The sequence below is a fragment of the Ahaetulla prasina genome, chromosome 8 (assembly GCF_028640845.1).
Source record: "Ahaetulla prasina isolate Xishuangbanna chromosome 8, ASM2864084v1, whole genome shotgun sequence".
Taxonomy (NCBI): Eukaryota; Metazoa; Chordata; class Lepidosauria; order Squamata; family Colubridae; genus Ahaetulla; species Ahaetulla prasina.
In genome coordinates this window covers 63,563,040-63,588,478 of record NC_080546.1, presented here as the reverse complement: position 1 = coordinate 63,588,478, position 25,439 = coordinate 63,563,040, and the positions used below count along the sequence as shown (strand labels likewise).

At 41.6% G+C, this 25,439-nt stretch overlaps 1 protein-coding gene across 2 annotated transcripts in view; it reads right to left on the bottom strand.

Annotated features, from left to right (window-relative positions):
- TAPT1 (transmembrane anterior posterior transformation 1) overlaps positions 1-25,439 on the bottom strand; it is a 149,492-nt gene that overhangs the window by 4,525 nt on the left and 119,528 nt on the right. The window contains exons 6-12 of one of the 2 annotated variants that reach the window (XM_058192315.1): positions 19,891-19,988; positions 19,684-19,753; positions 18,163-18,243; positions 14,613-14,722; positions 6,409-6,468; positions 1,852-1,920; positions 1,378-1,454 (exon numbers count right to left, since the gene is read on the bottom strand). In XM_058192315.1, the coding sequence (XP_058048298.1) occupies positions 1,378-1,454; positions 1,852-1,920; positions 6,409-6,468; positions 14,613-14,722; positions 18,163-18,243; positions 19,684-19,753; positions 19,891-19,988 (565 nt within the window). The remainder of the gene's footprint in view (positions 1-1,377; positions 1,455-1,851; positions 1,921-6,408; positions 6,469-14,612; positions 14,723-18,162; positions 18,244-19,683; positions 19,754-19,890; positions 19,989-25,439) is intronic. The other variant, XM_058192316.1, reaches the window with a different exon arrangement.

The following is a 25,439-nucleotide window of genomic DNA, read 5'->3' as shown; positions in this document are numbered from 1 at the left end:
CACTTCCCCCAGAGGCCTCCTCAGGCTGTTTATTAGGACAACACATACACACTATTTTAATCTGCTGTGCATTAACCAGAAATATAGGACAACCTTATTAAATTTGTGCCAGGGAGCGTGGACTCATTTTGGTAAAGAACTTGATGTGCCTCCAAGAAGAGGCTTCAGATGAGTTTGCCTACCTTGACCAAGCTGTGTAGACAAATGGTCTTGTTTTTCACAAAAAGCTCGCTGAGGCAGATGAAGAACCGCCACCCAGCTACCAGTGCTGTTCTTAAAGACGAGGGGGGCAGATGCTACTGAGTCAAACTTCAAGGAGGCCTCCCAATAATTATCCTGCAGCATATTACCATTATACTCTAACATCAACACCCTGCAATATGAGTGTGTCAGGGGCAGCAAGGCAGGAAAACGTGCATTCTCACATCCTTCCCTGTATTTCCACACCCAAGAATAGAGAGGCTTGTGCCTGCCATGTTCAAGTCAGCTGGATAAGAGTGTACTAACTTGACGATAAAATATTTTATTTTATGATTTTCTATTATTATTCATCATGAAATTCCCTCTGTAATAGTTTGCCAACACCTGGAAATCTTAACTAAATCATGAATTGGGCACTGATACCAAGTTATGACATCAAGTGTACTTAGTGGAAAATTAATTCCATTAAAAGTAGCAGGATTTGCTTTCAAAATAAAGGTTATGGTGGGCAATAATTCTGTGAAATACATTTTTACTCTCTTCATCTGCCTCAGCCAGAAATGTAACCTTCTAGCAAGAGTCACCTCTAGATGAGATGGGTGGCACAAAAATCAAATAAATAATTAAATAAACAAATCAGAAGCATGTTTTAAAGTGGGAGTTGACTTTTGGAAAGAGAAAAAAAATCCCATTAGCTAAAGACTTATTGTCCAACCTTGGAAACATAAACATGTGGCCTCAACTATTGAGCAGTTTGCAGAATTGATTAATATAGATCAATCATGGATGACTAATAAATTATGGCATCAGTGTTTGTCTGCAAGTATACATCTTGTATGCTTTTATTTTCTTTTGTTTCTTCTAATTTTGTGTACTCTTTTCCATCCGGTATTATATTTAATTGATTAAAATATTTTCTTAAAAGCTAAATGGGACAAAGTATATTTAACCTGTGGGATTAAGCAATAATTATTATGATTAAGAAATCTTAGTTCTAAACATTTTATTTATATAGTAAAAGCTTAAATCTTTGTATTTAATATTCCATTACGAACTCACTGATATATTCTTAATAACAAAATGGGACTTCATTGTAAGAACTTTTTCATGTTTCATGTTTTGGTATTCTAATATTCCTACAGATAAGCTTTACACAATTATTTGATTTGCACTTACCCACAACAGAAAAGAATTACACAGGAATAGGACAAGACCCCTTGGACTTTTACAGAACTTGTAACAACTCTAATAAGCTAGAAAGAGAAATAACAGGGAATTATTTCTGAATTATTATTATTAATTATTTCTTTCTAAAAGGCATGAGTGTGTAGTTGAAATTGTTTAAGTTATTTTAAATATGATTTAATATTTAAGATACCCCATGTTAAATTATTTTAACAGATAGCAGCAGCACACAATTTTATTTCAATAACATACAATAACCCACACTCTAATCCTGGACAGAGGGCCATCTCAATTTAACCTGAAAATCTTGTTCACCAAGTCCACAATCACAGTATAGAGTGATCCAAATTTTAAAATAAGAGTCAATATTATTTTATTTTTATTAACTAACATGCTCAGGAAAATATTATTTCATCCCCTGGGGCAATTTTCACTAGCTACTATGTAAAAAAACCCATGACTTACTAAAACAGCCAGTGGGAGTGGAATAAAGCCCATTCTCCTGGAAACAGAGTCACTGTAATCTGTATATGCCTGGAGGTAGAGAGCAGACTATGAAAGAAGCACTGGAACAGGCAAAACATTGAAGTACTAAGAAGTCTTGGAAGTCTAAGTATGTTTACGTATTGCAAATTTATTTACTTTAAAATCATACTCATAAAGGGAATTAAAAGTCAGTTCACAACTGATCAGTGGTTCAGGGGCAGAACTTGGCTGAAAAAAAAACAAGAAAATCCGATGGGGTTAGTACTTCGATGGGCGAGCATCGGGAAGCAATAAACCTGCAGGCCACGGCGAACAATTGAAGTAAATACTGGAAGAAGTAAATGGTAATCTATTTCCATAACTGTTGTCACAGAAGTGACAAAAATATGTCCATTTTGTCATTAGGAGAGTTTTCCGATACTTCTAAATTATCTAACGGAAGGCCCTGGGATCATACAAATTAACAGGTACAGCATTAAATGGTTTTAAAACTAGGTTTAATTACTTCCTGTCAGCATGATCTCCAGCATGGGTTTTCCCTTTGATGCTTGCTTGCTATTGGCTGTCATAGTAACATGAGCCGCAGCTGGAGCAAGCCTTCCCCCTCTGCCCCAAGAGCTACCAAAGGGGGCCAAGCAGCCAAACCAAGATCCACAGTATGCTTCCGGTGTGGGAAGGATGGGCACCAAGCAGCTGATTGCCTCACCAAACTAGGCTCCAAGCCCACAACTGCTGTAGGCAAGAAGCCCAAGAAGTAGCCATCAAAGCACTGCGAAACAGCGCTGAAAGGGGTGGAAGTCGTTGAGTTCGCCCCTTCTTGCCAGGAGGAGCTGGGAACTCTGACCACCCCGAAGGAGAATAAAACTGACTCCGATGACGACCCCCTGGTAAGTCAGCATGTACCCCCATGAAAATTCCAGTGGAGCTGTGGGTGCCTTCGTCTGGCGCCCAGGGGAAGATGCTAGCCCTTTTGGAATCTGGGAGCACAAGATGCATTGTTAGCTCTGAAGTAGTAGAGAAGCTGGGACTGAGACTGAGAACACCGAGGGTGCCCATAGCATTTTGCCAGCTTGATGGGTCAGTAGCTTGGGGAGGCCCAGCTCACTTTGTGACTGAACCAGTGGAGATGTGGATGGGGGATCACCAAGAGACACTGAGTTTCATTATAGCCCCCGGAATGGAATGACCCCTCTTGCTTGGATTACCCTCTGAAAATAGAACCCCCATGTGAATTGGAAGAAGGGGCTTTTACGAATTTGTTCCACCCTGCCGGGAAGAGGGGGACGCAAAACCCCACTCAGAGCCAAGGATGCGAGGGAGCTAGGAGCTGTAGCGAGCGAGCGCCTAGACGGTGAGGAGAAAATCCCAAAAGAATACTGAAACCTCTTGGAAGCATTCAGCGAGAGGGGCTCAGATGTGCTCCCACCCCATCACCCCATGGACTGCAGCATAGAAATCCTCCCTGGGGTAAAGCTCCCTAAACCAAAGATCTACTCGATGACCCCGCGAGAGCTGGAGGAACTGTGAGCCTTTATTGACAAAAACCTAAAGCGGGGCTTCATCCAACTAGCTAGGCCGCGGGTGGTCGCCCCTGTTCTGTTTTGTGAAAAAAAGGATGGGTCTCTTCATCTCTGAATTGACTACAAAGGGTTGAACGCGGTGTGTGTGGAGAATGCTGCCCCTAATGAAGGCTCATCTAGCCAAAGGAAAACTCTTTACTAAGCTGGTCTTGAGAGAAGCTTATTACCGAGTCCGCATTAAAGAGGGAAACGAGTGGAAAACCCCTTTCAATTGCCCTTTGGGTTGCTTCCAGTTCAAGGTGCTCCTGTTTGGATTACAAGGGGAACCTGCTGTGTTCATGCAATTGATCAATGAGGTGCTGCATGAGCACCTCTACAAGAGGGACTTGATTTAACTAGATGACATTCTTATCTACACCGAAACTATGGAGGAACATGTGAAGTTAGTGTGATCAGTCTTGAAAAAACTCAGGACTGCCGAAATGTAGCCAAACTGTCAAAGTGTGAATTTTACCAGCATAAAATTGACTATTTGGGTTACCGCATACCACGAGGGGATAGAGATGGACCCTGAGAAAGTGTGGGCGGTCATGGAGTGGGCGCCCCCCTCCCCTCGCACCAGAAAGCAGTTGCAAAGCTTTCTGTGTTTGGTGAACTTTTATTTACAATTCAACCCCGACTTTGCTAAAATTGTGCCAACCTCCTAAAGACAGAGAGGCTAAGCCAAAGCCTAGCTGTCTCCTTGAGTGCACAATGGAATGCCAAGCAGCCTTTGAGAAACTTAAGCGGCTGTTTGTAGTCAAACCCATCCTTAAACATCCTGACATGGATGTCCCCTTCATAATCCAGACTGACACCAGTGACGTAACTGTGGGGGCCGTGCTATTGCAAGCAAACGCTGTTGGGGCCTTACAACCCTATGCTTACACTGCCAGGAAATTAATTGAAACCGAAAGGAGATGGGCAATATGGGAGAAGGAAGCATTTGCTGTCCAATGGGCCCTATTAACTTGGAGGCATTTTCTCGAAGGGGCAAAACACCCTTTTGAGGTGTGGACTGACCATAAAAGCCTGGAAGCCTTAAAAGTGTCCCAAAAACTGTCACCCAATTAAATTAGTTGGGTGCAACAATTTAACAATTTTAATTTTTCCTTGCACTACTTACCTGGGGGGAAGAACTTTATGGCAGATGCTTTATCTAGATTGCCTCAGTACAATAGTGAACGGCCAGAAGTAATCCACCCAGTTATCCCCTCCAAGCAACCTGCTCCAAGATCCTGTTCACAAAAATGCTCGCCAAACTGTTTATTCAACATGTGTATAAGTTACATGGGGTTCTTGACCGCATCATTTCAGATAGGGGGAGGGTGTTAGGCTTCCGGAGGGTGTTAGGCTCCACCCAGGGTCTAAGCTCCACCCACCACCCTCAAACTAATGGGGCCTGTGAACATAAAAACTCTGTTCTGGAACAGTACCTCAGGTGCTATGTAAACTACCAACAGCAAGCTGACTTGCTGCCTTTTGCACAGGTCGCTTACAATAACTCGATCCACAGTAGCACCAGCTTCACCCTATTTAAAGTTGCTTCTGGTCAGGATTTTGTACCCATTACAGAATTGCCCCAGGGGAAACCCCAGATCCTTAGTGGAATGGATTGAACAGTTTCAATGTACTTGGCCCATTACCTGTAAGGCACTGGACGAGGCACATCAAGCCCATAAAAGACAGGCTGACAAGAAAAGAGCTATACCAAAAGGGTTCCAAGTAGGGGACAGGGTTTTCCTATCTACAAAATATTTACAGATCACCCAGAAGTCAAAGAACCTGGGACTCAAGTATGTAGACCCTTTCCCTATTTTTAGGATTGTAAATCCAGTCTTGGTACAATTAGAGCTACCCAAAACCCTTTGACGGATCCAACCTATGTTTCATGTTGTTGAAACATGAGCATGTATCTCCTCTTTGATCAGGCTAACCTGCCCCTCCAATTCGCCTCCTCATTGAAGGTGAACAACACTTCGAGGTCAAAGAGATCCTGGATTCCAGGAAGCATAGGGAAAAAGTACAGTATTTGGGGGACTGGAAATATTTCCCTTCCTCACAGTCTGAATGGGTGAACGCTTGGGATGTCCGGGCCCCTAAACTCCTACAACTGTTTCACACTAAATACCCTGACAAGTCTTAATGTTGTTTTACTTCCTTATATTGTAGATTGTTTATTTTGTCTTATGTTTTTTCCTTAGGGCTAATGCCTCTACTGCAGGAGAGTTGAATGTCAGCCAGTTCTCCAGCATGGGTTTTCCTTTTGATGCTTGCTTGCTATCAGCTGCCATAGTAGTGGGGAGGGGGGCATGGCATTGAGGTTGGGAAAGTGAGCTGGTGTGAAGATGGCCCATGTGAATAAAAAGGGAGGTTTGCTCTCATGAGTTACTGCGGTCCTGAACCGAGTTATTTAAATCTTGTCAAGGCCAACTGGCCTGGATCTCCAGATGGTCGAAAACACCTGAAGATGAGCCCCACATGACACTATGTGGGATGGGGATTGGACATTCAGCCTGGGTCCCTGTGGGGGAGGGATTTGGGGAAACTTTCAATATGTAACTATCACGCCTTTTGGCTCAGATCTTGCTCTTCTTTTGCAGCTATCGTTTCAAACTCAGGAAAAGTACCTGTTCTCTAATTCAATGGAGTCGAGGTTTTCTTTCTTGGGATTTGAACCGAAGCAGACCTGACACTTCCTATAATATTTTATTCCTAGTTCATTATGACATAAATAGGGTAAGTGAAAGGCATTTCCTAGGAATACTGGAAATTAAATTAGTGGCCACAGGGATGTCTTTGGAAGTTCAACTTCACATAGCGATCCAAGTTACATATGGTGATCTCTCCAATTGCAATGCTTTTCTAGTTTCTTCCTAATATAAAATTAAATTGCAAACAAATTTAATTAAATGTACGCATTTCCAAGTACTGAATTAAAAAAAAAGGATGTATAAAACTACAATCCAACACTTACATTTTTCTGCCGACTGCTAACAAAGTCAAAGGCAAGGCTGGCTTTGTATTCACTGTAAACCTGTGGACACGATAACATATGCAAATCCTTTTATTAACCATTTGACAAATTAGTAGCAGGCACTTATTAGAGAGAAAAGATACATAAATTGCATATGAAAACTCTTCAGTCTGTTTGCTTTTATTCATGTAGCCAGGGACAGCATCTACAGAAATCAAAATCCTATATCAGATGGAAATAACACTATTTGGTTGCTTCAACTGGACTACGCTTAATAGGCGGAGTATGTGTTTGTGTTCTTAAAAAGAGTATAGATGAGGAAGTGTGTAGATAATCCACTCAAAGGAACTAAGAAACGTGTAAGAACCAAGTTTGTGGGCCCAGGCAGGGGTCAAAATCCTTTCTTAGGCTTGACATGCCCCTAATAATACCCAGAAGGATGTTGCTAATGTAGGTTTTCTTATCTTCTCTTTCTACACATAGGACAATTGAGCTGGATGATTTGATGAAGAGAGAAATAACCATTCTGTCCCCACCTTTCAGTGAACAACCCTAACATTTAGAGGCTTCAAAGTGATTATTGTTGGAATTAGAGTACAGAAATTGTATCAAAAGATTATACTAAAATAGAAAATTTGGATTAAAATTTAGGAAAGACTATAGTATAAATTTTTAAATAAGGCTCTAAAATAAATTCTGTTTTAGTCACTAAACTCAATTCAGGTTATCAAAAATCTTATTTATTAATTAAGCCCTCTACATTTTAAAAAGATGCTACATAATTATATGAATTATATCATATTAAATTTACATAATAATTATTATGTAAACTTATTAAATTCTTTTAGGGAATTTGCTAAGTTCCCTTATTAAGCCATTTAAAGCAGCAACAAACTCATCGTCAATGTGAGCCTGCCTTCCACAGGCTATACAACATGATGAAAAAGAAAATCACTTTCCTTCTTGTTTATTTGCAAGCTGTTGCAATTTAGAGTTTTGAAAATAAAGGTAAGTCGGATAATACTTGTGTTACCAGAATTTTGTCATCTTTTAGTTTAAAGACAGAGGAGCCACCCCCTGCTGGTCTGAAAGTATAGTGGGAATTCACTGCTGATACACTTGATTTAGGAACGTTTTAAATATATCCCAGTAGAAAAATAAAAAAATACATAGGCTCTTATGCAGAAAGAAACTTTACTGTCAGATTGTCAGGTTTGCCATCTTCAGCTTCTTCACTTTGCTGGCATCCTGCCATAAACTAAAAAGTAGGGGGAGAAAGGAATTTGGGGAAGCTAAATTCAGGTTGTGAAGGGGAAGACAAATGGGGGGAAGGAGAGAAGCTGACAAGAACCAGAGGTGTCAAACCACAATAAACCAGCCACCAAGGACACCTGGCCTGGGAACGGAATGCGAAACTACACTGAGAGGCGCCAAACATCAAAGTGGTTTCCAAAACATCAAAATGGAATACTATTGGACACTGTTGAACTGGTCAAGGGGGGAGGGCCAGGGAAAGGGGGGAAATGTAACCTTTGTATGGGAATACTCAGATCTAGCTTTACTTTCACTGCAACTGCCTGACATTAGTAAAAGAACCTATAACTTCAAGCAAATGGAGTCAAGAGTCTTTCTTTCCTAAATGACTAAGTTGGGGCAGGTAAGACATTAAGCTAGATCTGCAATTTTGGTCAACCTGGAGATGTTCCTCTATTATGGGGACTGTGCATGAAATGTCTGCGCAAGAATGATTAGGAGGAGGTGGAGACTTGTGGAGAAGTCGCACCAAAGTCTCTAGGCAGAGGAGAGCACCCTGAGTAGCTAAGAGAGGCAGAGGGCTGTGACAACCAGCCAAAACTCCAATGGTCACTGGAAGTCAGAAAGAAGGATGATTTGGAAGAGACACTCTCCAAAGTAACCTTCATCTGGGGGAGCCAAGGAAGCTGCCAGACAGAACGCTGCACCGAAGATGACAAAGCGAGACAGGGCACACCAGATCATGAGGGTGTGCTCGTCAAACAAGATTCCTGAAGGGCACTTTTGACAACCTCTGAGCATGTGAAGTTCTAGCTCGGATAGCACCACCACCTGCTCAACTGGCTCAGGGCCAGGCAGACGATGTGGCTGCACCCAGCACAGTGGCTGCTGTGGTGCCTGCTCCCCTAGAACCCAGCTCCAGTTCCAGCTCCAATGACCCAGCCACTGCCACCTGCCTGGGCTGCCCAACCAAGGAGGAGAGAGTGCAGATAATCGGGTCTCGGGAGAGATTCAGCAGAGAGAGATTCAGCAGAGCCTCTGGTGTTCTTCCTAACCCAAATGTGGTCCTACATGAAGGAATATGGGGCCAAGCTACCAACTGAAGGGGCTAAGGTGAGAAGTGTGATCCTAGCACTGGAGGGGAGTGCTGTGGAGTAGATGGTTCCCTGCACAACGATGATGCCCAGAGCTACACAACCTGAAAGCCCTCCAGAAGAGATTTGAAGTTCCCTTTGTGGTGGCTCAGTGGATAAAATGGTGAGCTTGTTGATCGAAAGGTTGGCAGTTCAGCAGTTTAAATCCCGAGTGCCGCGTAACGGGGTGAGCTCCTGTTACTTGTCCCAGCTTCTGCCAACCTAGCAGTTCGAAAGCATGTAAAAATGCAAGTAGGAAAATAGGGACCACCTTTGGTGGAAAGTTAACAGCATTCCGTGCGCCTTTGGCATTTAGTCATGCCGGCCACATGACCACGGAGACATCTTTGGACAGCGCTGGCTCTTCGGCTTTGAAATGGAGATGAGCACCGCCCCCTAGAGTTGGGAACGACTAGCAGATACATGCGAGGGGAACCTTTACCTTTACTTTTGTGGACTGGAAGGCCAGGATAAGAATCAGAACTACAAGCCAAGGTCAGCAACCTATGGCTGCCTACACCCAAGAATTCCATAGCCTGGTATGCAGACTAACCCACTGGCTCACATCTATTACACCTGCATCTCCAGGGGCATCCCGCGCACCCTCCTTGGGTGGTATGGCCTAGTTGAAGAAGTTGAAATTGACCTAGCCCAATCCCGCAATTACCCCAACCATGGGTGGCGGAGGTCCCTCCCGGCAGAGGAGAGATAGACCAGAGGGACGGGCAAGTCCATGTGTTGTGGTTTGACTGCCAGCTTTGTAGTCGGATGAGTCAGAGGAGATGGAGGGGGTGTCTAGATTACTATTGGGGCCTGCAGAAGACTCTGAGGAGCCAGAAGTCTTAGAGCCAGATGCAGAGCAAGATCACGCTCAGGCAGAGAGACAGCTGTTTTCCGGGCCTGAGCTGAGTGAGGGGGAGGAACAGTTGGGGCCTGTCCCACATGTGCGTATGCGCAGAGAAGTGCGAAGAGGAGTGCAACATAGGACTGAGAGCCAGCTATCCAGGAAAAGAAGGAGACATTAACAAGCCCCTCTTTGGCTGGGATATAAGGAAGACGGGTGTGGGAGGTGCCGTTGTCAGAGGCAACTGTTTATGCTCCAGAAGAGGTCTCTGCAGTGGATTCCTTGCCAGGATTTCCTTTCCACTATCCAGGTTGGTCAGGTCTCTTTGTGTTGGGATTGAAGTGCTAATTGAGGCTCCCTGCAGTAACTCAGAGACTGCTATGGCTTGTGAATCACCTAAGGATGTGTGACCTGGAACTTTGTTAGTGAATGCAGTGCATTCCTGCCTTTCTAAATAAAAAGGGGTTTCTCTTCACAAGTAGGCTGTTGAGTGGGGCTTGTGAAGGCTGGGTCAGAACACCATGCTGCCACTCCACTAGATGCTTCAAATGCAGAAAAAGAGGGGCACTGAGCAGCCAACTGCTGAGCATTGTACCCAACACAAAAAGCCACCCCTGGATCTGCAAAGAAAATGGGAAAAGCAACCCTGAGTGCTCAGGAGATGGCTGGGGAGGACAATGGGCTAGTCCTGGACTCTGGGGAAGGCCTGGATGAGGGCTCTGCGTTGGAGGCAGATATGAAGCCAGGGCCATCTGAGAGTGATATGCAGACTCTGGAGCCTCCAGAGGCGGATAGCAGAGAGGCAGAGGAACAGGAGGAACCTGTGAAGAGCTGCCAGAAGGCAAGAGCAGCTAAAGCAAAAAGGACTCGGCAGTAAGGCCAGGAGATGATTGGCCCTTCCCATAAGGCTTAACCCATGGCATAGGGCTGGGTTACTTACGGGACCGTCTGCTGCCTCCGAATGCCTCCCACCGGCCCGTGCGCTCTCACAGGGAGGGACTCCTCAGGGTGCCGTCAGCTAGGCAGTGCCGACTGGCGACGCCCAGGGGAAGGGCCTTTTCTGTGGGGGCTCCCACCCTCTGGAACGAGCTTCCCCCAGGACTTCGTCAACTTCCTGACCTTCGGACCTTCCGCCGCGAGCTTAAGACACATCTATTTATCTGCGCAGGACTGGACTAGATTTTTAAATTTTAATTGTTTAAATTTTAGATTTGGTTTTAAATTGGGTTTTATTATTTATATGTCTATTTTAAATATTTGGCCTATTTAATACGTTTTTTTGATTAATGTTTTACTTTGTATATTTATGTTGTTTTTATATGGCTGTACACCGCCCTGAGTCCCTAGGGAGATAGGGCGGTATAAAAGTATAAATAAATAAATAAATAAATAAATAAATAAATAAATAAATAAATAAATAAATAAATAAATAAATAAATAAATAAATAAATAAAAAAAGAGCAGCAACGGCTCTTGGCTCTTTGTAGGAAAGCAACATCGCTAAATCTGTTCTGAGTCAGTGTTACTTGTTTCTAAACTTTTTTTTTTTTTTTACATTTATATCCCGCCCTTCTCCGAAGACTCAGGGCGGCTTACAGTGTATAAGGCAATACTTTGTGGGGCTTTGCCAAGAAAGGCCTTTAGAAGGGTGCCAAAGAAGACAAAGGTTTGTGATAAGTCCAAAGGACTTTTTCTGAAGGACTTTGTTTTGGAATTAATTTGGACTAAGCTGAGAATGAAGTAATTCTCTCTTGTTATAATAAAATATGTTTGTTTTGGACTGATTGTGTCTGGTAATAACTACTTGGGCCTGGGTCACAACACCTTCTTCAGGGCATAGGGAAAACCTGGTTGCCCTCCTGGATTTGGGCTGCACCAGATGCCTGGTCTGCCCTGGCTTATTCAAGAAACTGGTTCTGTGATTCAAGAGAGGGTGAAGCCTACATCGGGACGACACGACGGGCGATTGGGTAGCTCCCAGATCGCCCTCGATATCTCCCCCGCTGGACAGTCCCCCTGGGACATCATCATCCTGTAGAGATGGTGATTGAGAAGGGCACATCCTGATGATCCCAGGGACACCGCAAAGTCCTGGTTGATCCAGGAAAAGCCTTTTTTTCTGGCAGAGAAGGGCCATTAAGCCATTAAGCTGCTGGTTGAGACAGCTCCGGAGCGGAAGAGAGTGAAAATAGCATGCCGGTGTGGTGAGAGACTTTTTTTAAAATAATAATTAGAGAGAACACCCTCAGAAGAAAAAAATATAGTTAAAATTTATGACAGAAGAAGCTAAGCAGTGGAATTAAGCCTGAGTCTAAGGGTTTTTCTTTTTTCCGATTTTTTACTTTATTTTTTTTCTTTATGTGGATGTCTATGGATGATTTTATCTACTAATTGGAACTGGACTAGACTGAAAATTTCTACCTCTTTTTTAAAAAAATATTTTTAAACTTCCTGTGTCTTTATAGAATAACTCCTTTCTGGTTTTGTATTTTAAATATTTTTTCCCCTTTATTTCTATATTCTGTATGTATTGTGTATTGGACTTTAGGAGGGAAAGCAGAGGAAAAATAAGCAATATTGCCATCTATTGGATTGGAAATTTTGTTTCTTTTTCTCCTTCTGAGTGCAAATAAGTAGCAGCTGTTTTACTTCAAAGACTCTGAACATATTTCAGATAAGATAGTGGGGAGAGCATCAAAGACACCTTGGAAGATTGTTTATTCAGGTGCTCTTCTGGAACCTATCAATAGTAGAAGTCTGAAATTTAAATTGAAAAGGAGAAGATTGCAGTGACTCTGGAAAGAGAGCTGTAAATAACATCTGAGAATTTATAAAAGAAACCTTCTCCTCTCCCTCCTTAGCTTTTTTCTTCTTTTTTTTCCTCTCTGAATGAAGATTGTGAATGGGGTTAATATACCTTTGATTAATTGGACTAACCGGATTAAGACATACAAGAGTCTGAAGAGTTTTTTTTTTCCTCTAGTTTTTTTTCCTCCCTTTTTTTTTTATATTTTTCTGGCTGGGTTTTTTTTTTTTTTTTTTTTGTGGCCTTCCCCCTTCTCCTTTTTTTTTATTGCCACCTGGGAGAATTTTTGCCCTACATATAATTGGATTAAGGTATAGAAGAATCTGAAGAATACGTTGAAATGAATAGAAAGGCAACAACATTTGGGTCTGCTTCATCAACTCCAGCTTCGTCACCATCCGAGGGTCAAAGATTAATACAGACGATGTTACAACAGGAGAAAGAAAAAGACAGAGAGGATAAGGAGGTGACGCTACAAATGATCTGGCAAGGAATTCAAAAATTACAAATAGAAGTGGAGAATATTGAACAGAGAACAGAGAAAATTGAGCAAAGAACAGACAAAACAGATGAGAATATACAACAAATGATGAAAAAATATGAGGAAAGACTTCAAAAAATTGAGGAAAAAGAAGAACAAAGAGACAAAAAATCAGAGATATTGACAGTAAACTAGATGAAGTTGAACAAGACAAGAGTAGAATACTGGGATAGGAGATGGATAGATCAGAATTCTATCTTAGATTCCAAAATATAGAAGAGAAGGGAGAAAACCTGGCAGAAATAATCCTAGCAGAAGCTAGGATCCTAGCAGAAGCTTCAGAAATCTTAGCATCCTAGTAGAAGCTTTAGAAATCAGTAAGGAAAAGATGATGGATGGCATAGACAAGATATTTTGAGTATACACAAGATATGCAATGAGGAATAAATTACCAAGAGAAGTCCACGTAAGATTTACCAAAAAAATCGATTAAAGCGCAAATATTGCAGGTTGCAAGAGATAAAACACTGAAATATACGGATAAGGAAATTGTGGTTCTGAAGCAATTACCGAGAAGAGTAAGAGAGATGAGAAGAGAATACCATTTTCTGACTAAAATATTACTGCAGAAAGGCGTGAATTAGATGGTTGATACCAGAAGGCCTGATGGCAACAACAAAATTTGGTGTTATGTGGTGAGCCACTTTGTGGTCTTTTTTTTTTTTTTTTTTGCATTTATATCCCACCCTTCTCCGAAGACTCAGGGCGGCTTACACTATGTTAGCAATAGTCTTCATCCTATTTGTATATTATATACAAAGTCAACTTATTGCCCCCAACAATCTGGGTCCTCATTTTACCTACCTTATAAAGGATGGAAGGCTGAGTCAACCTTGGGCCTGGTGGGACTAGAACCTGCAGTAATTGCAAGCAGCTGCTGTTAATAACAGACTACATTAGCAGTCTGAGCCACAGAGGCCCCTTTTAGCTCAATTATGTCCATAAATTGAGGACAGAAGTATTATGCAGAGTTCTCTGTTAAAATCTTGCTCAAGAACAGAACCAAGAGATAAGCGAATAAAGCTACTAATTGTTTCAGTAAGCAGGTGTGCTTTATGAGATTGCCAACGTTGGAAAAGGTGATCAAAAAAAGTTAGTTTAGCTGTAAATCTGAGCAGAAGGAACAAGTGATTGCTGTACTCTCTCTCCCATAATCAGCTTGGATTATTTTTCCATGCTCGACATAATCACCCCTATCTTTTTCTATTCCCAACCTATGCTATCAGTTAAGTTTACAAGTTAGCTTTTACGTTTTTAATATGCAGATAGTTCTCTATGCTGGTGTTTCTCAATCTTTGCAACTTTAAGATATGTGGACTTCAACTCCCAGAATTTCCTAGCCAGCACTGCTCTTGAAAACACTGCTCCATAGTACAAAGATGGTAGGAAGAACTCAATACAGGGAGCCTGCCTTTAGGAACAGCCTCAATCTAATGTAAGTATAATAATTAATTTTGAAAGGTCTAATTCCATTAAAAAAGAATTATGGCATATTTAGCTATTTTTAATCAATGGGAGTAACTCATGCACAGGTGAGAAAGGCAAGGTAATATTTCCCTCATTTCTTCTATAAAACCTAAAGCAGATTTGGTCCAATCATTTGGAAATGTTTAATTATATACTTACATCAGCTGTGATGTCATTGAATTTGGTTATGAAAGCATGTTTCACAATATCAACAGCAACCTCTGATGCAATCACCATACAGACATCAGGAAACAATACCCACAGATGATCTGTAAAAGAAGAAAGGCATTCACAGGAATAAACTTGGTTGAAAAAAAAAAGAAATGACCTAAACATAGATGGAATGTCTTATTTTGCATTCCCCCCAATAGATGCAAAATAGAATCCTTAATCCATATTTATAAAAGCTAGGTCTGCAAATATTAATAGAATGCGAATCGGGACCAATTTCCTGACACTAATAGGGTCTTAAATCTGATCTGTACAAGGGTGAAATTGCATATAACCAAAGATATTGAGATGAACTGTGCTCTACTGAAAATGTATGGAGCAGAGCAAAATACAAGGCACAGTCATTTGTTATCATGTCACTAAAAACACTTCAGTAACTTGTAACAAGATAGAATTAAAATTATGTACCAGTCAGAACTCAAAATCCAATGGCAATACAAAGATATAAAGAATAAAGTAATAAATAAATATCTCCTGGTTTAAAAAAGATTAATGAGTTGTTCTATACATAAAACCTCAATTTAAACCTAAACTACTTATAGCAGATGAATATGGTAGGCCTGTAATAGTGGAAGGTGAACTTAATTGAATAAAATCAATAGTGGTTGGCATGTACAGGCCAAATGATGATAAAAGTGATTTAAAAAAAAATCTGATGGATCAATTATTATCCTTTTCATATGAAAACTAGTTTACATTGGGGGATTGGAATGGAGTAATTACACCAGCTTTGGATAGATAATCTACTAAGGGGATTAAACATTCCCAGGGTAAATTACCAAATAACTTTTTTGAGATGAACAATTTAACACTAATAGATTCATGGAGTATAAAAATGGAGAATATACCTTTTTTTCCAGAAAGACAAATCTTTTTCAAGGATTGATATGATATGAACTAAAAATAAGATTTTTAAAGTAGGTATTTTACCTAAATCCTTTTCTGATCATAATTCAGTGCTTTTAGTACTAAAAGGAAAGAGTTTGAGCTTCAGATGGAGATTAATGAATCTATTTTGCAAAAGGAAGTGATTGTAAAAGATTGTAAAAAGAAACTACAGAAATATCCTAAGCTGCCTTTTCATGAGGCAACTGGACTTTGTTTTTTCTTTTGAAGATGTTTCGCTTCTCATCAAAGAAGCTTCTTCAGCTCTGACAGGATAGTAAGGAATGGAAGGAATTATATTCCTTGCAGACAGCTGGTAATTTGCATCCTTTTAGAGGGTCCTTGAAGCACTTGGAGGTTTATCTGTGTCCTCAGGGTCACGTGAGTAGTGCTCCTGGTTCCTACAGTCTGAAATTTTTTCTCTGGAAATTCATTCCTATATGAAACTACACAGATACTTTAATAATAATTTAGGTAAAGGGACAAGTTTAACATCTGTGTGGGATGCTAGTAAAGCTGTTATGAGGGGTTATTTTATACAATATAACTGTTTAGAAAAGGAAAAAATCCCAGGAACGACACAAAAGATACTGGATGAAATCAGACAGAGAGAAATTGAATTGCAAAAGACACCTACAGATCCTAAAACTTTACATCAAATTAAACTGCTAAAAAAACAATTGTGTCAGGCCTGGAAACCATACTAGGCTTTAGGGTTCCAGATGCTGCCACATTTTTCCCCTGAGGGGAAGAAGGGGGGTTGAGGGGTATGGTAACATTCTTCAAGCAGTCAAGGTCGGATGGTGTTCACATCTGCAGGAGGAGTGGTGAGAAGATATTCGAATGAACTGGGAGAACGTGGGACCATGTGACCAGCAAAGGGGTAAGGGGGGTGGGACTCTTGGGGTTTGTATAACTGGGAAAAGAATCCGGAAGTTCAGTTTTGGAATTTCACTCATCGTGTGCCAGTTTCCTTATGCTAGTAAAGAACTCTGAAAGACAATGGCTTCTGAGTTTTTTTATGCAGAGGTGTTTCTGGAACCTTGACAAATTGTCTATGTTAACAGTACAAGAAATAGAAACAAAACTAAAGTATGCTAAACAAAGACTCTTTGAGTTTGCAAATAAACCAGGGAGATGGTTGGCATATAAGCTAAGAAAGGAAAGGGAAAGGAGAATGACTGAGAAAATTTTTGAAGGTAGCAATATTATCAGATAACAGATAACAAATTTATCAAAGTCTTTTCATGATTTTTACACTAACTTGTATAAAAGACAGGAGTTAGATATGTCTAATAGATGAATATTTTTTAAGACAACAGCTGCCTCAGACAACTTAAGAATGATCCAGTAACTGTCTCTGAGATATCAGAAGCCATTAAAAAATAAAATCAGGTAAAATTCCAGGCCTTACAAGCCAATACTATAAGTGCTTTGAGGATGAACTTATTTAACCATTAAAATATACAATGAATATTGGGGTGTGGGGGAGATACCTCAAACATGGAAGGAAGCTAATTTCTGTTGTTACCAAAGGAGGGTCAAGATGTTACAAAGACAAAGAATTACAGGACAATAAACTCTTTGCTTGCTGTTTTGGCAGAAAGACTAAAGAAGGTTTTACCAGCAATATATACATGAAGACCAATCTGGCTTCCTGCCAAAAAGACAGCTAAGAGATAATATGAGTACTGTATTGAATGTTATTGAATATTTACAATATCAAAATGAGAAACAGGCAGCTTTAATATTTTTAGATGCAGAGAAGGGTTTTGACAACTTAAATTGGGTTTTTATGTTTGAAGTGCTGGAAGAAATGGACTTTGGAGAGAACTTTATTCAAGGAGTCAAAGCATGTCACAGAAAGCAAAAATTATCATTAATGGTGATTTAACTGACTCATGTGACATTCATGATTTGTCTCCTTTACTATTTATCTTGGTGTAAGATGTTTTGAACAGAGATATGAGGCAAGATGAGAAAATAATGGGTATAACTATCAAGAGAGAAGTTTATAAATTGAGGGCATTTGCTGATGATCTGGTTATATTCTTGCAAGATCCAAAAAATAGCACAAAATATTTGTTGAGCAAATTAAATGAGTTTGGGGTTTTGGCAGGTTTAAAATCAACGAATAAAAAACAACAATGTTGATTAAGAATATGTCATCTTAGGACAGTGATACATTGACTAAACAGTCGGGTTTTAAGGTCAAGAAAAAGGTAAAATACTTGGTTATGCTGACAAACATAAATATAAAATATATAATCTAATAAAAATGTTTAAATTTGCAGTACAAAGATATAAAGAATAAAGTGAAAAATAAATTGAAATGAAATGAAAAAAATAAAGGAAACTAACTAATTTTATTATAGCAACAAACAAATACATGTTTGACAATTAATATATATATGAACATCAGCAAGTATTGCGGGCCCAACTGGCAAAAGAAAGCTCAGAACCATATTGGTTGGAAACATACAGAAGAGGCTGCCATCCTGCAGTAAATAGACAATGGCTAAAATGATGATGGTGATATATGAACATATCGGGAATATTTCATTTTAATGTTAATGTCTATAGTAGTCTTTACCTGGGTTCCATGAAAATTGTTCCATATTTCTTAGGCAAACTATCAGTAACAGTACGTAATTGGTGAATCTCTCTTTGATATCTAAAATAATGATGACAGTAATAATAGTAATTATCTCTTAACTATACAGAAGTTTCTAGTTTCCTAGAAGTCTACTATATCGAAGATCCATGAGGAAGGCAAACAAACCACTCATAATTTCATACAGGTAGTCCTCAACCTACGACCGTAATGGAGTCTACCCATTATAGTTGCAAGTGATGACAACCGTTGAAACAACCTTGTTTAAGAACTCCCTCTGCTCTCCCTAATGCCACTGTTAAATAAATACACAGATTGTTAAGCAAGCACGAGGTACCTCATAGATGAGGGAGGCCTTGAGAGCTTTGCAAACGCAAAAATAGCTCAGCAAGTGGCAAGAGGCCAGCTAGATTACATTACAATGCCAGAGAGCTTTCCAAACAAGCCTCCATGCTTAGCTAATGAAACCATCCTTATGGGCTGGATCTCTACTGAGATTAATTAACTGGTCATCAGGGGACTGCAAATCTCTCATGGCTTTTGCTTGCTTTGGGGAAGTCAGCTGCCTACATGCAAAGGCAGCAGCTGCAGGATCAGCTTCCCAAAACTTTTCCCTTAATACATGCCCAGAAACCCACATTTCTTCAAAGGCAGTCTATAGGCAGGAAAAAGCATGGAAACCTTTGGAAAACATTTTGCTGCTGGTCTGGCTGCCTTTAGGACCCAGCTTCTGCCATGGCTGTTTGATGCACATTTGTGCCATAGCTGCTTTTTCTTTAGAGCTAAACTTTTTCTTCAGCTCCTCAAGAAAAAAGTTGCAGAAAGATTTTGTTTTCTTCCTTTCCTCTATTCTTTATCTTGGCAGTGTCTCATCAAGGCAAATAACTTTCAGATTTTGCAACCCTTTCCAGGCATGCAATAAATTTAGCAAATTAAGTGGTAAAAAGGGATCAAGATTGGAGAGGATCAAGATTGTTGGTTGGGCCAAACTTTCTTCCTGATACTGAATCAATGGCTTTCAAAACTTTGTGACATCCTGTATGACCTCTAAAATGATAAATGGATTTGCATATTCTTATGAATAAAATTAGAGCTACCACACTTGGGTTTCAGAAATCCAAGTTTTCAATTTTGAGTTGCTATTTATAGGTTCTTTGGATTTTGGAATTGATACAGCAGGCCAAGCAAACTCAATAAATACCTGTAGTTAAATGATATACAGTTTTGACAGTCAAGTTAGCCGCCATTTAGATCTTACTCTAGCGATTTCCAAATTTCCTTTAGAGGAATGAGATTTGAGAGCCTTCTGACTTTGTCTGCCCATGGATTCAAACATTTGTGACCTTCTCTAAGTTGCTTGTGCCATCCACACACACTCCAGAACACAGCCCACAATCTAGAATCTGTATAACTCAGTGTCATTAAATCCACCACAGATTTCAGATTCTTACACATAGAAAGTAGCATGAATGAATTGTTATCACCCAAAAATATACATACCACTGTTTGACATCTGAAATAAATTGTTCTTCTCAAATTTCTTGAAAACACTTCCTTTTATTTCCACAAACTGTATTTTAAAGAAAGCAAATTCCCATTTTAGGCAAATCTGGATTTAAAAGAAAATTTCTACAAAACCAAATTATTACTTCTTAAAAACATAAATAGTAACAGATAAGACTTGCATTAGATTCTTCTAACACTTACATTGTTAGACATCATGATAGTAAGAAGTGATTTATTGTGGGAGTTAAAGGCTACATTGAGTGTTGTTGCTTGGACCATAATAAGGATAGCATGCAAGACTGTAGACACATACATTAAGGAAAAATAATTTTACCAGAAAATATTAGTCTGAATTTCAAGATCCCCCTCAATATTCAGTAAAGTCTGATATTTCACCAAGCTCTACTAAACAATACAGTCAAAGTTTCCCTTAACTGTTGATTCAAGCATGCAGTAGAAGTTTCTTTCTTCAATGTGTGATTCAAATGAAGTTGCCAAAAGAAGGGGTTATGCATGGTAGTGAATATTGGCCAGTAAACAGTAATCAAATCCCCAATATATTTCTTCAGATTAGCTGTAGATTCTTCACATTTATATATATTTCCAAACTATTCATTCCCCTTATTTTATCCAGTCATGAAGTTTTGTATTTCTCTTCTACACATTCAAATTTTCTAATATTCAAATATTCTAATTTTTTTTAAAAATAGCTAGAGCATAGAAGAAATTGTGTGATGGGATATTTATTTATTTATTTTATTTTATTTTTATTTATCGTATTTATATACCGCCCTATCTCCCTAGGGACTCAGGGCGGTTCACAGGCAGATAAAAATGTACAAATAAATACAGAATAAAATAACAATTAAAAAACTTATTCTACACAGCCAAATAATTAAAAAAGCAATATAAATAATAAAACCCATTAAAACCAATATAAATTTAAAATCTAGTCCAGTCCTGCGCAGATGAATAAATATGTTTTAAGCTCATGCGGAAGGTTCGGAGATCCGGAAGTTGGCGAAGTCCTGGGGAGTTCGTTCCAGAGGTGGGAGCCCCACAGAGAAGGCCCTTCCTGGGTGTCGCCAACGACACTGTCTAGCAGACGGCACCCTGAGGAGTCCCTCTCTGTGAGAGCGCACGGGTCGGTGAGAGGTATTCGGTAGCAGCAGGCGGTCCCGTAAATAGCCCGGCCCTATGCCATGGAGCGCTTTAAAGATAGTTACCAAAACCTTGAAGTGCACCCGGAAGGCCACAGGTAGCCAGTGCAGTCTGTGCAGGAGAGGTGTCACATGGGAGCCACGAGGGGCTCCCTCTATCACCCGCGCAGCCGCATTCTGAACTAACTGAAGCCTCCGGATGCCCTTCAAGGGGAGCCCCATGTAGAGAGCATTGCAGTAATCCAGACGAGACGTCACGAGGGCGTGAGTGACCGTGCATAGGGCATCCCGGTCTAGAAAGGGGCGCAACTGGCGGACCAGGCGAACCTGGTAAAAAGCTCTCCTGGAGACGGTCGTCAAATGATCTTCAAAAGACAGCCGTTCATCCAGGAGGACGCCCAAGTTGCGCACCCTCTCCATCGGGGCCAATGACTCGCCCCCAACAGTCAGCCGCGGACTCAGCTGACTGTACCGGGATGCCGGCATCCACAGCCACTCTGTCTTGGAGGGATTGAGCTTGAGCCTGTTTCTCCCCATCCAGACCCGTACGGCTTCCAGACACCGGGACAGCACTTCGATAGCTTCGTTGGGGTGGCCCGGTGTGGAAAAGTACAGCTGAGTGTCATCAGCGTACAGCTGGTACCTCACACCGAAGCCACTGATGATCTCACCCAACGGCTTCATATAGATGTTGAACAGAAGGGGCGAGAGAATCGACCCCTGCGGCACCCCACAAGAGAGGCGCCTCGGGGTCGACCTCTGCCTCCCTGTCAACACCGTCTGCGACCGATCGGAGAGATAGGAGGAGAACGACCGATAAACGGTGCCTCCCACTCCCAATCCCTCCAACTGGCGCAGCAGGATACCATGCTCGATGGTATCAAAAGCCGCTGAGAGGTCTAATAGGACGAGGGCAGAGGAGCAACCCCTATCCCTGGCCCTCCAGAGATCATCCACCAACGCGACCAAAGCCGTCTTCGTGCTGTATCCGGGCCGGAAACCGGACTGGAACGGGTCTAGATAGAGAGTTTCCTCCAGGTGCCGGGGAAACTGACATGCCACCATACTCTCTACAACCTTCGCCGCGAAGCGAAGGTTGGAGACCGGACGATAATTACCTATAACAGCCGGGTCCAGGGAAGGCTTCTTGAGGAGGGGCCTCACCACCGCCTCTTTCAAGGCGGTCGGAAAGACTCCCTCCAGCAAAGAAGCATTCGTAATCGCCTGGAGCCAGCCTCGTGTCACCTCCTGAGTGGCCAGTACCAACCAGGAGGGGCACGGGTCCAGTAAACACGTGGTGGCATTCAACCTACCCAGCAACCTGTCCATGTCCTTGGGAGCCACAGGGTCAAACTCATCCCAAACAATGTCAACACACCGCCCTCAGACGCCCCATCCGGATCCCCGCAATCTTGGTCCAGACCGTCCCGAAGCTGAACGATTTTAACGTATAGATAACCGTTAAACTCCTCAGCACGTCCCTGCAACGGGTAATCCCGCTCCCCCTGGTGAAGGAGGGAACGAGTCACCCGAAACAGAGTGGCTGGGCGGTTATCTGCCGACGCAATGAGGGATAGATCAGAAAATAACAACAACAAATGGCTTTGTAGGTTGTTGCTGATTCATGAACCAATTCAGACAAGGAGTCACTATTGTTTGTGGCATAAATATTAATTTATTCTTTTCATGACAAATATTTGTAAAAAAGTTGCTGTAATGATAGCAAATGAAATCAAAGCGTCAACAAGACTTGTGAAAGCTAACAATACAATAATCTCTGAGATAGAATTGCCTCAAGAAGATTTCACAATGGTCAAAAGTTTCAAGTAGACAGTTACATGTCTTTTCATCTCCAAATACCCCTGCACCATAGAACAGGGGTCTCCAACCTTGATAACTTTAAGCCTTGCAGACTTCAACTCCCAGAATTCCTCAGCCAGCTTTGCTGGCTGAGGTATTCTGGGAGTTGAAGTCCACAAGTCTTAAAGTTGCCAAGGTTGGAGACCCCTGCCATAAAAGACAACAGTGATGTGCAAATCCTTTGTAAGCCACCATTTTTCCGCCCCCAAACTCTTATAGCATCTTTCCTATCTGTTCCTGCACACTTTGCCACTTTGGTCTGCTGAAAAAATCAAAGCATCCGTGTGTAAATATATACACCAATGGAGACACCCAGGAGCAGTTCATGAAGTAACTGCATGAATCTGGAAAAATGCAACTTTTTCAATGATCTGTTTATTACAAAGCACATTTCGTGGAAGTATTTATATAGCCCCAATGGATAATTCTACTGTAGTACGAAAGTCATGTGAAGGTACTTTTTATCAGTCTTATAATTTATTTTTATATTTTTAATTAAATACAGAGGCTACTTTTCCATGGGACTCCTCATGTGGCCTTATAACTAAAGAATGATACCAAAACAAAGATACCAATGAAACAATTTAAGTAACAAAACAAGTGAAAATGTTAGCAATAACAAAAAGTCAAATAAAAATATAGCACCATCAAACCAGCATACCAAAAGTATCCTCCCCCACAAGAGAGAAAAGTTGCTAATTTTTTCATGCAAAGGAAGAATGAGAGTAGAGACAAAGAATTATGCATGCTTATTTTAATATTATGAAACCTTGGTTTGGGATTACCCATTTTATCAGCTCTGCTGATGATGCACATGGCTGAAATGGAGTTGGGTTTGCCTTCTTTAGAAGAAACTGAAACTATTTTAGATCATAAGTCATTTAATTATTAAGTTGAGTGCTTCTTGATAACATATCATAGAGAAGTTGAGTACTAAATGTTATAATATAGCAAAGGCAGGCTATTAGAAGCAAACTCCAAAGACTTCAGTCATTACTGAAAGGAACACTGGCTTACCTGAAGGTTCCTTCTATGTACGCTGCGTGAGAGTCCAAAGCAATGGGTTGTTAACTTCATCTGATTGGCCTGAGACTGAGTTGAATTTGTTTAAACAAACCTCCTCTTCCTGTTTAGCTCCAGTTTATTAACGAAGAAGCGGTATTGGAGAAGACGAACTCAATGTGAAAACTGGAAAAAACGGAACAATAACCTCCAGATCCCTGTATATAGACAAAAACAATACGTGAAATAGGGAGGGGTTGGACTCTCACGCAGCGTACATAGAAGGAACCTTCAGGTAAGCCAATGTTCCTTCTCCTGTACGCTGCTAAGAGAGTCCAAAGCAATGGGATATACCCAAGCTAAATATCCCTAGGGTGGGAAAGGAAAGATTAGGAAGATTCAGCAACAGGAAGAACTTGCTGCAGGACCCTCCGTCCGAATGAGGCCTCGGCTGAGGCAAATTGGTCCATCTTGTAGTTTTTAATAAATGGCGAAGGAGAGGCCCACGTGGCTGCTCTGCAAATGTCCAAGATAGAGGCCTGGGTGGCCCAGGCAGCTGTGGTGGCCGCGCTGCGGGTGGAGTGTGCGGTGATGCGGCCTGGAAGATGGTGTCTCTGCTGGTCGTAGGCCATGGAAATACATGCCTTTATCCACCTGCCTATGGTGGACGGGGAGACTTTGGTGCCCAGAGCCCTTGGTTGAAAGGAGACAAATAAAGATTCTGTCTTCCTGAAAGGAGCTGTTCTGTTGAGGTAAATACGCAGGGCCCTTCTTACGTCCAGCGTGTGCCATCGGCGCTCCGATGGATGCTTGGGATGAGGACAAAAATCTGGTAAGATGACTTCTTGAGATCTATGGAAACTTGTGTTTATTTTAGGGAGAAAGATAGGGTCTAATCGGAGAATGACCCGGTTAGAGTGAAAAATGCGTAAGTCCTTCCTAACCGAAAGGGCAGCGATCTCAGAGATCCTGCGGGCTGAGGTTATGGCTATGAGAAAGGCGACTTTAAAGGTTAAGAGCTTGAGACTGGAGGAGCTCAAGGGTTCAAAAGGGGAAGACGTAAGCTTCTGAAGGACAAGGGTTAGGTCCCAGGTAGGGTATCTGTGTACCGGAGGCGGTCGCAGATTGTAAGCTCCCCTCAAAAAACGTCGGATACGGGGGTGTTGAGAAAGCGTGGAGGTCCCGTCACAGAATAAAACGGTGGCCAGAGCTGCAACCTGCCGGCGGATGGTGTTGGTGGCTAAACCCTTGTCCAATCCGTCCTGGAGGAATTGCAGGATTTGTCTGATGGAGGCAGAAGTAGGTTCTATTCGCTGTCTAAGACACCAGCGATGGAATGATGACCATGTGGCCTCGTAAATACGCGTTGTGGATGGGCGTCTAGAAGCCAGAAGGGTGGAAATGACCCCCGTGGGATGCTTTTCTTTCCTTAGTATCTCCCTGTCAAGTGCCAGACGGCTAGTTGGTAATATTGAGGTTCTGGGTGGAGAATGGCTCCTTGGCGTAGAGAAATCTGATCCGGTGGAATTCGCCAAGGTGGATTGACGGACAGACTCACCAGATCCGCAAACCAACTCCGTCGAGGCCAATAAGGGGCTATGAGGAGAACTTCTGCCCTCTGTTCCAAGATCTTTCGTATGACCCTTGGAAGAAGGGGAGTCGGAGGGAAGGCATAAAGAAGGCCCCGGGGCCACTGACATCGTAGGGCATCTGTTCCTTCTGCTCCTG